The sequence below is a fragment of the Apodemus sylvaticus genome, chromosome 12, assembly GCF_947179515.1.
Source record: "Apodemus sylvaticus chromosome 12, mApoSyl1.1, whole genome shotgun sequence".
In the NCBI taxonomy this organism is placed as follows: Eukaryota; Metazoa; Chordata; class Mammalia; order Rodentia; family Muridae; genus Apodemus; species Apodemus sylvaticus.
In genome coordinates, this window is record NC_067483.1 from 40,184,640 (window position 1) to 40,198,346 (window position 13,707).

The 13,707-nt window shown below is 42.5% G+C and overlaps 1 protein-coding gene across 1 annotated transcript; it reads right to left on the bottom strand.

Moving 5' to 3' along the window:
• Positions 1–850: 850 nt before the first annotated feature.
• Zbed6 (zinc finger BED-type containing 6) lies at positions 851–5,929 on the bottom strand. Its single transcript, XM_052201057.1, has one exon. It carries the CDS (start codon positions 5,065–5,067, stop codon positions 2,125–2,127), a length of 2,943 nt encoding a protein of 980 aa, XP_052057017.1. The 5' UTR covers positions 5,068–5,929; the 3' UTR covers positions 851–2,124.
• Positions 5,930–13,707: the final 7,778 nt, after the last annotated feature.

The window sequence follows — 13,707 nt, forward strand, 5'->3', positions numbered from 1 at the left end:
TAAAGTGTTTTATGTATATAATATCCATATAATATATACTAACAGGCTTATACACACACAAATGTATAGAAATAAAACATCTGGATAATTATCCTTTTAAAATATAATATAAAAGCCTCTAGATTTTGAGTTCAATATAAAAATAGTGAACTTACTCTTATACCAAAGTACCATGAAGTTAATGTTACTAAATTTTACCCAGCCACAAAATCAAGATGAAGAGAAATCCATATATATGGATGTATTGATAGATACATATGTATGTCAATGTATATGGTAGGTTTAACAATCATCGTCAGGGGGTGTTTAACCAAAAAAGGTAGAAGTGTACAGTTACAGAGGAACTACAGCGTGGGGCAGCGAGCTGAGGAAGGCAGAGCAGCAGTATAGCCATTCCGAACCAGCTCGGCGAGGCACAGAGATGCTAGAGATGCGGATTCTTCTTCCTTTATATCAACACAAGCATCACTGGCATGGCATTCAATGCTGGCCCTGCAAAGGCTTCCTGATAATTGATGATTAGAGCTAAAGACTTCACTCCAGTTGGTAAAAGGGTAAATTTGGGGGAGATGAAATTTCACTTCACAATGCATGGTGCATTTACCATTTAAGAATTTAAAATTAAAAAAAAATTAAGTTATTTTAATACACAGAAATGAGTTTCAAAACCAGCCCAGTAACAAAGCCACTTTGCTTCTTATGTAATAAACACTAAATACTTTCTAGGCTAAATCTTGCCAAATACTATCCAAGACAGAACTAAAATCAAGACTTAAAAAAAAGTGGACACCTTTTACTCACACTTAATACTAGTCAATTTTCCAGGAATTTTTTGGGCAGGGAATATCCCCAAATCTAAAATGAAAAAAAGGAAAAATTGGGATCTTACATTAGTTATTCAATCTGAAACATCTAATAGACTTACTAAAAGTCATCATTTTCTGGCCTCCCACTCAGTCACAGAAACAGACTCTTGGCGTGGAAAGGCACCTGACGGGCCACTGAGACAGTTTACTCATTTCAGCAATGATGCCTAACACAGTAAAGTCTCAACTGCTTATCTCAGTTAAAAATACAGCGGCCCAAATTTCAGTTAGGAACACCATGCTATGGAGCAGAAATACCCTTAAAAAAAAAAGGAACAGGCTATAGAAATATTCTCTGGGAAACTCATATGGGGGTCTGCCACGTTCACGAGGCTTGCATTCTGAATTCTGTTGTTTTTTGATTTTACAAACGTCTAATGTTTTTTACTAGTGGGTTATTTAAAGGCACCTATATAATCCCTGTTTTTGGTACTATATTATAAAAAGCAAATCAAAGACCAAAAGTCATTTTTCTAATTGTTTTATAATGTTCCCTTTTATATAGACCCAATCCTAAATATAAAAGATTCTATCATACTCAATAATCTGACATTATAAACTGACCAGTGTGAGGCAATTATGAATTTCTAAATATGAAACAATTTCGTGGTTTTTCATTCTGTCAAGCCATGTCAGGGGTTTAAAGAAATTAAATAACAGGGAAGGGAAAGAATATGTTAATGCAGTCACTAACACATTTTAAATATCTTTGTGCTCATTGAAGTCCTGAATCACTACATTTATACAAATCATAATTTTTGAGTAACCAAATCTTCCATGGTGGAAGTTTTTACTCTAATCAATGACTAGCTCTATCTACCAACCAGAAATATCTAAGTCCTTCAGCACTGCACTGTATTTTCTCATTAACACAACCCTCTCTCAAGTGATACAAATGACACTTCGATAGATGTTAGTAACACTGAGTTACAATTGTGAAATCTTCAAAGTTAACCTTCATTTTATCATCATTACACTGCCTCTGCAAAGTTTTCAGCCTTTCTGTAATTTCAGATTTCCCACGGTTTTTCATTTTTGTAAGGCAGGATCTTAACATGTTGCCTGGGCTGGTCTCAAACTCATGTGTTAAAGTCATAATCCAGCCTCAATGTCTCAAATAGCCAGGACTACAGGCACTGTGACCACACCCAGCCATTTTTTTTTAAAGGATAAATAGTATGACTACATATAGTAACAACAGCAATAATATATAATATAGCAAAAGCTGCCCATTTTAAGTAGGAAAAGGAAAAAGAAATTAAGGTAGTATTTCTTTTTCATTGTTCTGAACAGCCTTATTTTCAGGGTCCCAGCTCAGAATCAATGTAGAATAGTCATAGTTAACATTCTCCAAGTTCATTTTCAGAAATATGAGCTGTTCTATATTATCAAAGTCCATGTTCATGATCTGCTTTGGATGAAAGTGGCTATTTGTGGTAAACATGCATTCAGATTGCCAACTACACATGGGGCAACTCAGATACTGAATGGCAACTTGGGTCAAAGCTGGCCATATGCTCACCTTCCTCTGCCAGTAAACCAAAGGGTCATCACCTCCTGAGAGCTCTGAATACTTCTCTTTGAAGTACTCATCCACTACTGCTACCGCAGAGGGGAACAAGAAGCTTTTGCTCCCAACAGCAGCACTGTCTGCAGCTGAGCTATCCATAGAATCTGCATTGGAGGTGCCTTCTTTTATAGAAGTAAACGAATCAGTTCCTAATCTAACTAAAGGGCCAGATGCTTCAGAGCTTGCAATCTGGCAGGCCCCAGGTGAAGACTCCATGTAATTACAAACCTCTTCTGCAAGGATCTGTTTGTAAGTTTCTAAATCAGCACCTTGAGGAAAAAAGTCCTCCAAACTGTTCTTAAAACAAGGATCTAACAAAGTAGCCAAGATACAATGCTTGGATTTGAGCATGGTACTTAGTAAGGCATCACTTTCAAGTTTCAAAGATAAACTGTCCACCAGATTGAGGGCCTGAGTAATACCTCTGACTTGAAAATCTTCTCTGAGTCTCTGCAGGGAAAAGAGGAGATGGTGGATTAGGGGTAGCACCTGATTCAATCCTGTTGTCTTCACACTCACTCTCTGGGTGGCCTCCTCAAATGGCTTAAGAATATCACAAACGTATGTCATTAGAGTCCACTGAAGGGAGGTAAGCACAACTCCACTGGCTCTGCCCAGACTATGGTGAACAGAGTAGCAATGTTCTAAAAGCCATTTTAACATGTAAAAGGTAGAAATCCAGTGGCCAGTTTCATCCTGCTTCAGATTCTTCCATGGAAGCTGGTGATCATTTTGGAATTCTTGTAGTATCTGGCGGGCTTTGACAGAATGGCTAAAATGATGGCAGGTTTTCCTAGCAGCCACTAGCATATTCTCAATGCTTTTGTGCTCACAGAAGAAGTCCTGAATCACTACATTTAGGCAATGCAGGAAGCATGGCACATGGGTAAAGCCACCACTTTTGATTGCATGTACCACATTAGAAGAATTGTCAGAAACAATGAAGCTAGGGATAAGGAAATTAGGAGAAAGCCACAGACCAATCTGGTCATTTAATTCTTGTAAAATGTTAGTTATCAAACAGTCTTTGGCTAAACCTGTAACACAAAGTACTGCCCATTTTCTAAAATTGGAAGTCCCACCATTACCGGGAGAAGATGCAGTTTCCAAAGAGACCCAGTGTACAGTCACAATGAAATAGTCAGTGGAAGGGTCATGAGTCCATATGTCAACAGTCAGGTGGATCTTTTGGCTTTGAACATTCTCTAAAGTTAAGAAAATTTTTTCTCTAACAGAATCATATAATTGAGGTACAGCTTTGGTGAAAAAGTAAGTCTCTGATGGCAATCTGTAGTCAGGAGCAACAATCTGTAGAAACCGTTGAAAGGCTGGGGTTGAGAAACAGTTGTAAGGGTGCAGATCCTCCACAATCATCTGGATAACGGCCTGACTTATTTGATTTGAGGCTGCATCTTCACAATGTGGCGTTGCTTCGCTCTCTTGTGCGTGCTCCAGATGATCTTGCTCTGCAACAGGAACAGGACTCGCAGATCTATTTTCAACCTCTAAAATAGGAGGTTCATCTGTGTCAGAGTCACTGAGGTCCTCAGCTGTTAAATCTTGGCTGCCTGATGACTTCTCTCCGGGCAAAGTATCATTCAAGAGATCACTGCTCTCTGTCTCAGTCTCATCCAATCCATTTCCAATAGCACCACTGTCTTTGTTGGCAACAGCCCAATGGATGGGATGCGTGGCCTGAAGATGTCGTTGAAGTGTTGAAGTTCCTAAGTGGGAACCTGGCCTACCCCGGCTCACGCTTCTTTTACATATGTTACACACAGCTCTTGAGATGTGCTGAGGATCAGTATAAAAAAAATTCCAAACTGCAGATGTCTTGGCTCTTGTTCCTGGAATTAAGGCATGCTTGACGATGTTGCTTTTGATGAGAAAGCGCCCTCTTTTTGCCCTCAGGGCATCAGATGCTGATTTATCACGCTTCTTCCCCATTCTGTTTTCATCTAACGAGTCAGTGGGAATATACTCAAAGCTTCCATTGCTTCCAGGAGAAGAAGGAGATAACGATAAATCCAAGGTAAAGTCCTCCTCCCCATTAGTGACTCCAAACTTGTTGGCCCTAGTCCAGTGAGGAGAATGCCTTGCCTGAAGATGTCTTTGAAGAGTAGATGTACCAAGATGGCTGCCTGGCTTACCCCTGCTGACACTTTTTTCACACAGGTTACAAATTGCTCTCCAGGTGTATTGGGGGTCAACATGAAAGAAGTGCCACACAATGGAGGTTTTGGCTCTGGTACTAGGCAGATAGATCTGCTTTTCTATATTGCCCTCAAAAAGACTTTCTTCATCTTGCTCAGGAGCACTGGAAGCTAAGGAAGCAGGGGCATCGGCAACAGGTCTCCCAGACCCCAAATCCTTACTAAACTTTTTGGCAAGAATCAGTTTTTTTCGGCGTCTTTTCCCCTTAATTCGCAAACCCTTCTTTCTTTTCTTTTTAGCCGGCAATTTTGTTTCTTTATTTGCTCCTTCTGCCACCATCTTTCCCTCTACCACATCGTCTTCATCTGTATTTGAATTAATGGAAACACACCCTAGAATCCCAGCATCACTAAAAGTACTGCATCTTCTGCCAGGAGAGATTGAGGAAACTGGTACACTTAAAGTACATACGCTCATTCTCTTTTTGTCTACACAATCCGGACCAGAATCTTTCGGTGGGTTTATTACTCTGGCAGAAATACAACTGTCCCTCTCCACTTGTATTACCTTTCCTCCAGTTTCTATGGGGAGTCAAATTCCCTTTCAACCAAAGACTTCCAAGCCAGGTTATTTTTGGAGGAAAAATGACAGCAATGGAGAACATTCCCAAACTCTGTCTTGCAGGGCTTTAGGAGTTCTTTTAACTTTCGAATTCCAATCGTCCAGTGTCCTTATGTTATAGAAAAGAGAACTGAGGCCCATTTTCCCACTATCATGGGATTTGGAGCAGCTAAAGGTCAAGTCTTCCAAATCGCAGGTTTATGCTCTTGCTGCCAAATCAAGACCTTCATCTGCTGGAAATGCCTTCAGTTCTTAAAATATGTACTTTTAATGACTCCACATGACAACACTGATGTTCCGTTAATTTGGGGAATATTTTCAGGAAATTTCACTTACGTATAGTGCATCACTTAACAGTCATCACTTAAGACTGATTTGCCAATACAACCCAAAAAGTCAATTCTGGACAGCTAAATCAGATTCCACATACTAGGCATTAGCAGTAAACGCTAGCTGTGCCCTTTCTGTTCTGATATTTTGAAAAATGTAGGTGGCTGAAAAAAATTAACTGGAAATAAAACTTCAAAACAAGATAGCAAGCTATATTTTTCATTTATGGTTTCTATCAAGAGTTCATATTTTTAGAATGAAGCAACATTACATACAACCTGTAAATAACTTATACGTTGGCATTCTATGAGCAGCCAAACTAAAATGAGCTTTAAACCACTTCCATTCCTTTTCCGTGGATTCCCTCCCCTCCCCTCAATACCAACACGTTTACCCTACGAAAGCATGGCTATCACTAGCTCCACAGCCGCCTTCTCTGGGTTCAGAACCAAAGCCTGGTGGATGTCAACAAAACGAGCCTTCCCCATGGGGATCCGCACCGATTATGGGCGTCTAAGGGGTGTTCTTCGTACGATCTCACCAATCCTACAAGAACGAAGAGTCCCTGTAGCTTTTGACTTCAATGATGAGGGCTTGGGCGGGAGAGTAATCAGGGTAGGGAATGGGAATAGGACACCAGAATTTGACTATATAAGTGGAATAGAGAAAATCTCCAAAATAGTGGGACCCTAGAGAGGAAGGAGAGCAGGTAAAGTCGGGTCCAGGCACTTGCTCTGATCTAGGGAGGGAGGGCGGGCTAACTAAAGAAACTGATTCGGGGAGAAAGCAACCTAGTGTCAGTTCTCCCTCCGGGGGTCCGAAACAGTCGCTTTTCGGGGGCTAACCGGGGATCCCGGTTCGGGAACACCGGATGTGGGGGGAGGGGGAAGAGGTTGGTAAGTAAGGGAGCAGGCGCCGTGGGGGTGGGGCGGAGCGGGTGGGGGCAGGGAGGGTGGGAAAGTGAGCTGGAGTCTGGCTAGGAGCCCAGCAGGCCAGGGCCGCCGGCGGGAGTCCCGGTAGCTGCCGTGCTGATGGGCCCGGTTCGGACTTCCCGGGCTAGGCCGAAACTCGGGCGAGGGGAGGCCGCTGCCACTCCCCTCGCCCTCTTCTCCCTCCCAGGCCCCAAGTCACCCGGGAATCAAAAAATGGGTCTAGTTACCAGAGAACAGAAACTTTACCGAACCGATGACAATGTCTCCGACTCCCGCGTGCTGCCACGTCTTTCTCTTTTCTTAGCTGCGGTCGCCCGCCGTCCTCACAACAGCCGAACAAGCAGAAACCTAAGACTGCCAGCGTCAAAGATGGCGCCCGGCTACAGGCTCGGCTTTAAGGCTGGGCCAGTGAAAGTGCCAGCACGACGCAAAGCACAGGCATTCTGGGAGGTGTAGTTTCCTCTATGAGGCGAGCCTTAAGATGGCTTCTTGGGTCATAGGGTCACGTGTCACGGAGGCGCGGGGATCAGACTTTCTTTCTGTGGACCCAAATACCTCTCAAAAAATTATTCTTCACGAAAGTTTTGTTTTGTTGTAAAATTAGGGAGATAAGCGAGAAACCTGCCTGCCAGATATCAAACATTCAATTTATGCTAACTAGAGTTTGTGTAATGAATCTTCCAAACCTGATATACATTTAATTAAAAATTAGCGCCGAACTGTCTGGTTGTGACAGTGGCGCATGTCTTTAATCCCAGCTCTTAAGAAGCAAGCAAGTTTCTGTGAGTTCGAGAACAGCCAGGTCTATATAGTGAGTTCCAAAATATCTAGGACGATTTAGAGAGTCCTGTATCACAAAAACAAAAAATACTTCCATTTAAGAAAACAAAATAAAGCCGGGCGGTAGTGGCGCATGCCTAATCCCAGGACTTTGGAGGACGAGGCAGGCAGATTTCTGAATTCGAGGCCAGCCTGGTCTACAGAGTGAGTTCCAGGACAGCCAAGGCTATACCGAGAAACCCTGTCTCAGGAAAAAAAAAACAAAAAAACTACTTTTCTTTTGCAAAGTTGAAGAATTTCCATAGCAGAAGTTCTGCTCTGGATGCTTTCCTCTATTTAATCACATTTATTTGTTTGTTTTGGTCTTTTGAGACAGAGACACACTATGAACCCCTAGCCTGGAGCTTGCTCTGTAGACCAGGCTAGACTCCAGTCTGTAGCGATTCTTCCTCTCCTTCTTGAGTGCTAGTGCTACAGGCATCTGGTATCATGCCTGGCTAGTGTTGTTTGTTTTCTTTTTTTTTTTTTTAAAGATTTATATATTTATTTTATGTATGGTGTGTACATACACTGTAGCTGTCTTCAGACACATCAGAAGAGAGCATCAGATTCCATTACAGATGGTTGTGAGCCACCATGTGGTTGTTGGGGCTCGAACTCAGGACCTCTGGAAGAACAGTCAGTACTCTTAACCACTGAGCCATCAGCCAGTTTCTTTGTTTTCTTAAAACAGCGTGTGTTAGAAAAAATTACCCATGCTTGATAAGAAAGTTACAAGATAGTGCAGTATGTAAAGCACTTTCCATGTATGTCTCAATTTGATCCCCCAGAATCCATAAAGTTGTCTTCTGACATTTAAAGGTACACTGTGGCAGGCACGCCCAATCAGACAACAATAATTTTTAAAAACAAAAATAAAAATGTGCCAGGTGGTGGTAGCGCATGCCTTTAATCCCAGCACTTGAGGGGCAGAGGCAGGTGGATTTCTGAGTTCAAGGCCAGTCAGGTCTACAGAGTGAGTTCCAGGACAGCCAGGGCTACACAGAGAAACCCTGTCTCAAAGATAAATAAATAAATAAATAAAAGTGTAAGGGGATCCAGAGCTATAAGTTCATGTCCCAGGTTGGGAGTGTCAGGAAAATATGAAGAGCAGTGGGGATGGAGGAATTTATTACCGAAAAATACGAGCAATTGCCTCTCATTATTCATGTTATGTTGTATTTTTCCTTTAATATGAAGACAGGCAGAAACACATACACACACACACACACACACACAGAGAGAGAGAGAGAGAAAGAGAGAGAGAGAGAATTTTTAGGAAAGATATGACCATGACCTCTGGGCCTGGTATAGTTTAGTAGTATACACCCCTGATTCCAGTTCTCAAGCAGCAATAGCAGTAAGATCACCATAGGCTAGTCAAGGCTATGCAATAAAATCCTGTCTCAAATCCAAAAAAAAAAAAAAAAAACCAAACAAACAAAAAATCACAACAAAACACTAGAGGCATGGTGGCAAGCACCATTAGTCCCAGCCCTGAGAAGGCGCAGGCAGATGGATCTCTGAGTTCAAGGCCAGCCTGGTCTACGGAGAGAGTTTCAGGACAGCTAGGGCTACACAGAGAAACTTTATTGGGGGGAGGGGGGAATAAAACAAAACAAAATAACATCTGACCTTGTAACTTTTTTTTTTTTTTTTGGTTTTTTTGAGACAGGGTTTCTTTGTAGCCCTGGCTGTCTTGGAACTCACTCTGTAGACCAGGCTGGCCTTGAACTCAGCAATCTGCCTGACTCTGCCTCCCTAGTGCTGAGATTAAAGGCGTGTGCCACCACTGGCAGGGTGGCCTTGCAACTTTAAGTTATAATGACAGACAAGCCTATGAAGGGACAGCCATGGTGCTCTTAAAACCTTAGCTTTGCTTATTGTTTTTGCTATTACTGGTTTTTTTTGGGGGGGAGGGGTTGTCTTTGTTGTTGTGTTTTTAGACAGAGTCTTACTCTGTAGCTCAGGCTGGCCGTGAACTAGCTGTTCTGCCCCAGTTTCCCGGCTGCAGCCCTAACAGGCCTGTGCAGCTGGCCTTCAGCTATATTTAGATAAGTGTACTAGGTAGGCATTGGAGAATTCCAAAATAGGGTATGTTCCTTGTCCATATGGCAGTTTGGAGTCCTCCTGAAGATGTGATAAGTATCTCCCAGGCAGTGCATACTAAGCATCAAGCCGTGGTTTACACAGAAGTTACACAGTTCTTGCACGATCCAGATCGATGTATATATGAGTGTAGGAAGACTATAACTCAAGCATGCTTTAGTGAAAGGGACAGCTGTTATTCTTCGCTCCGGCCCATTTGTACCTAGAAGGGATGGAATGCAGGCTGAGTATTGGCATGTCTTCTGAGGTTTTTAATGAGAGCAGAAGAGAAAGAAAAAGAGCAGGTGGGAGTGCTCCCCAGAGATTTAGATTACTGGGGGTGCGAGGTGCATGGGTGTGGGCCTGTGGAAATTTCAGGGGTCATCCCTTAGAAGCCATTGTCTCCTCCCACTATCTCTCACAGAGCTGGAACTGCAGGCAGGCTAGCAAGCCGCAGGACCCCGCCTACCATAGCCTCAGTGCTAGGATTGTAACCCCACTGTGGGACCGTAAAAGCTTGGTCCTCAGTTGAGCTAAGGCTTGAAACTCCAGAGACCCTGAAAGGGTCATGTCCTCTACATGTGGAGGGGTTAGGGCATTGCCCTTATGTGACTGATGGCCACAAATCTATGGGGCAGGGGACTGCAGCTAGTGGCAGGGGCATGGTGCCCGGGAATGGGTGAAACTCCTACTGTCCCTTCAGGGTCTCTGGGGTTTCAAGACTTAACTCAACTGGGACCAAGGTACTTTTCACAGCCCCACACTCCACAGCATACCTGAGTTTTCCCATGGGTTTTAAGAATCAAACTCAGGGCCTTGAGATCCTGGGGTTAGCATTTACTCAAGAAGTTATCTCTTCAGCCCAGAGTTCAGACTTCTTTGGAGAAAAACCTCAAGCTTCTACACTTGGAAGCTCCTTCAAAAACCGTACTTTTTGGACTGATCTGCCAACTCTACCTTCCTATGTGCATGGAGGAATGAAAGAAGAGCCCAAGCAGACATCGAAGGAAATCAACAGCGGAAAGTCGGTGCCGTCGTCAATGAACCAAGCAAGCCACGTTCCAGCTCCAGGAAGCAGCAGAACTTTGCAGCTTTTGGCAGGTAGGTCTGGCTTTGGAGTCAGGGGTTGTGGAATCTCCCTCTGGGAGGAAGCTCCCTTGGTGACTCTGTAAGGAGTCCCAGAGAAGCCTTTGTGTGAAGCTATGAAGGTAAGGCCTGGATTGTGTTGGAGATGCCAGAGTCCTGGGATATCTATCTAGGAAAGCTGCAAACCCAGCATGGAATGAGCACAAGAGAAAGAAGTGTGTTGTACTTAACAAAGCTGAAAGGAGTTGGAGGTCGAAAGAGGGCTTTGACATCAGACATGGAGAATACAGAAAGTAGAGTTACCCCGCTGGTGATTTAATCTTGCTTTGGTCCATTATTTCCTCCCTATGCTCCCTTTCCCCACTTTTGGAATGCCAATGTACATTCTATGACACTGTATGTTGGAAATATGTGATCTGCTTTTTTATTTTGGTTTTACAGGGATTACAGTTAAGAGATTGCCACAAGTCTCCAAAGGGACTTTGAACTTTGGGCTTTTAAACTGTGTTGAGGTTGTGATAGACTATGTGGGCTTTTGAAGTTGGATTGAATGCATTTTTGCATTATGAGTGCTATAGCTTATGGAGATCACAGTGTAGAATGTGGTGATTTGAATAAGAATGGCCCCCATAGACTCATATATTTGAATGCTTAGCCATTTGAATCAATATTATTGAATCAAAGTAACTGAATCAAATAGTGGCACTATTTGAAAGTATTAGAAGGATTAGGAAGGTGCTCTTTGAAAAGAAAAGAAAACAAAAGAAAAGAAAAGAGAAGAGAAGAAAAAGAAACATGTCTTTAACCCCAGACCATGGGGATTTGGAGGGCAGAGGCAGGTAGATGTCAGTAAATTCAAGACCAGCCTATAATTCTGGGACAGCCAAAGCTACACAGAGAAACCCTGTCTCAGAAAAACAAAAACAAAACAAAACAAAACAAACAAACAAAAAAACACACAACACAACAAAGGCAGTGTGGCCTCCTTGGAAGAAGTGTGCTACTTCTCTCTATATATTTTTATATTTGCATTTTTAAAATTTTACCCATACCTGCAATACTAGACAAGCATTGAACTACTCATCTATTACGGTGTGTAGCTTACATCCTTAGCTCATAGTGTGCATAAAGGTGTACATAGGATGGACACCTACACCCCTAGCTCAATGTCATGAATTAACTTGTTTTGAATCCTTGAGACCAAGTTTCTTGTAACCTAGCCTTAAACTCTGACTTGTTCTGCCCCGTTTGTGCGCCCCCACCTTTCCCACACTGGGACTGCAGGTGTGTGCCTCTGCCTGACTCTCATCTACACTTCTGTCAACACTTCCATTGCGAGTCACTACTGACAAGCCTTTGACGCCCGCTCCATTGCTTACTGCCCACACTACTGCCATCTTGGTTTTCCTGCCTCTTCTTGCTCTCTGTCTCTTCCCCCCACCCCCAGACAGGGTTTCTCTGTGTAGCCCTGGCTGTCCTGGAACTCACTCTATAGACCAGGCTGGCCTTGAACTCAGAAATCCGCCTGCCTTTGCCTCCGGAGTGCTGGGATTACAGCCACCACCGCCCTGCATTGCTCTCTCTTTAACTGCCTTTCAATCACAGAAAATCTCCGCCTCCTCTTTTCCTCTCTCTTCTCCCCCGCTTGTCTCAGGGAGTCCAGGCTGGCTTTTAACTCACTATGCAATCATGAATGATCTTGAATTCCTGATCTCTCTGCCTCTCTCAAGTCAAGGATTAAAGTATGGGTCAGAATTTCTCTTTTAAAAAATGCAAATATAAACAGTTTTCAATATATACATACTAACTTGTTCATAGAAAATTTTCTTTAAAAAAATAGTCAAACATAGTGGCACGTACCGTAACAGTGTAAGTAATGCCTGTTTTATGAGATACAGGCCAGAAGCTCACGGCAAAAATGAAACCAGCCAGGTTTTCATAGTGAGAACTCTGCCAGCCAAGGAGACAGAGTGAGACCCTGTCTCAAAAGCCAACAAAGATCTACTTTCTATAAATCCACATGAGAACAATACAGACTACTATGTTAATTAAGCCAGTTAAGATTATGAATCTTTATTATTATTATTATTATTATTATTATTAGGTTTTTGTTTGTTTGTTTTTTGTTTTTCAAGACAGGGTTTCTCTGTATATCCCTATAGCCCTGGCTGTCCTGGAACTCACTCTGTAGACCAGGCTGACCTCGAACTCAGAAATCCGCCTGCCTTTGCCTCCCAAGTGCTGGGATTAAAGGTATGCGCCACCACTGCCAGTGAACCTTCTAATTATGACCAGTGATCAAAAGTGGGCTTGTGCCTCAAAAATCTCTCGGTGCCAAAGCTCAGAGGTACAATATTTTAAAAGGCAAACTTCACAAAAATTGCAATGACATCTGTAGGGATAATCTTTTTGTGCACTGCGTAAAGACTGCCTCTATATTACTCAGATGCTGATTTCTGTACCAGCAGAGAGATAATTACAGGCCAGAGTCCGGTATCGCTACTCCAAGTGTCTAGCACTTGTGTGGTATTTTGCAAACACTCCTCGCCTTCTGATTGGTTTTAATAAAAATCTGAGGGCCTATAGCGAAGCAGGACAGGCTAGGCAAGACTTCTGGGGAGAGACTGAACTCCAAGAAAGTAAGGGTCTGGAACATTTGCCAGCCTGACCCTGAGGAAGAAGCCTGCCTGGTACTAGGGACTGAGAGGAAACAGACCATATAGCAGCCATAGAGTAATATAGATAGGTTAATATTGTATTAATTTGTGATAGTTGTATTAAATAATATTAATTGTATCAATTATTTTGTATTAAAATTTTTGTACTAATTAATTGATTGTATTGATAATTGTGCTAAATTGTAATAATGTAAGAGCTAGTGGGGAACTAGAATACCAAAGGCCTAAAACTATTTTAAATAAATATAAGTCTCTGTGTCATTATTTAGAGATAGGGCAGTCACAGAAAGGCCTTATACAGGGCTGGCTCAGTGGTTAAGAGCACTGACTGCTCTTCCACAGAGGACCTTAGTTCAATTCCCAGCAACCACATGCTGGCTCATAACCATCTGTAATGGGATCCAATGCCCACTTCTGGTGTGTCTGAAGACAGTGACAATGTATTCATATACATTAAATAAATAATTTTTTTAAAAAAGGCCTTATGGTTATATACATGGATGTTGAATGAGGGTCAGAACAGTTGTTTTGACTGGACATAGTATCCATTTCAGACACAAGAC

What these genes read in the sequence shown, in the direction of transcription:
- Zbed6 (XM_052201057.1), bottom strand. Translation starts at nt 5,067, where the DNA reads ATGAGCGTATGTACTTTAAGTGTACCAGTTTCCTCAATCTCTCCTGGC.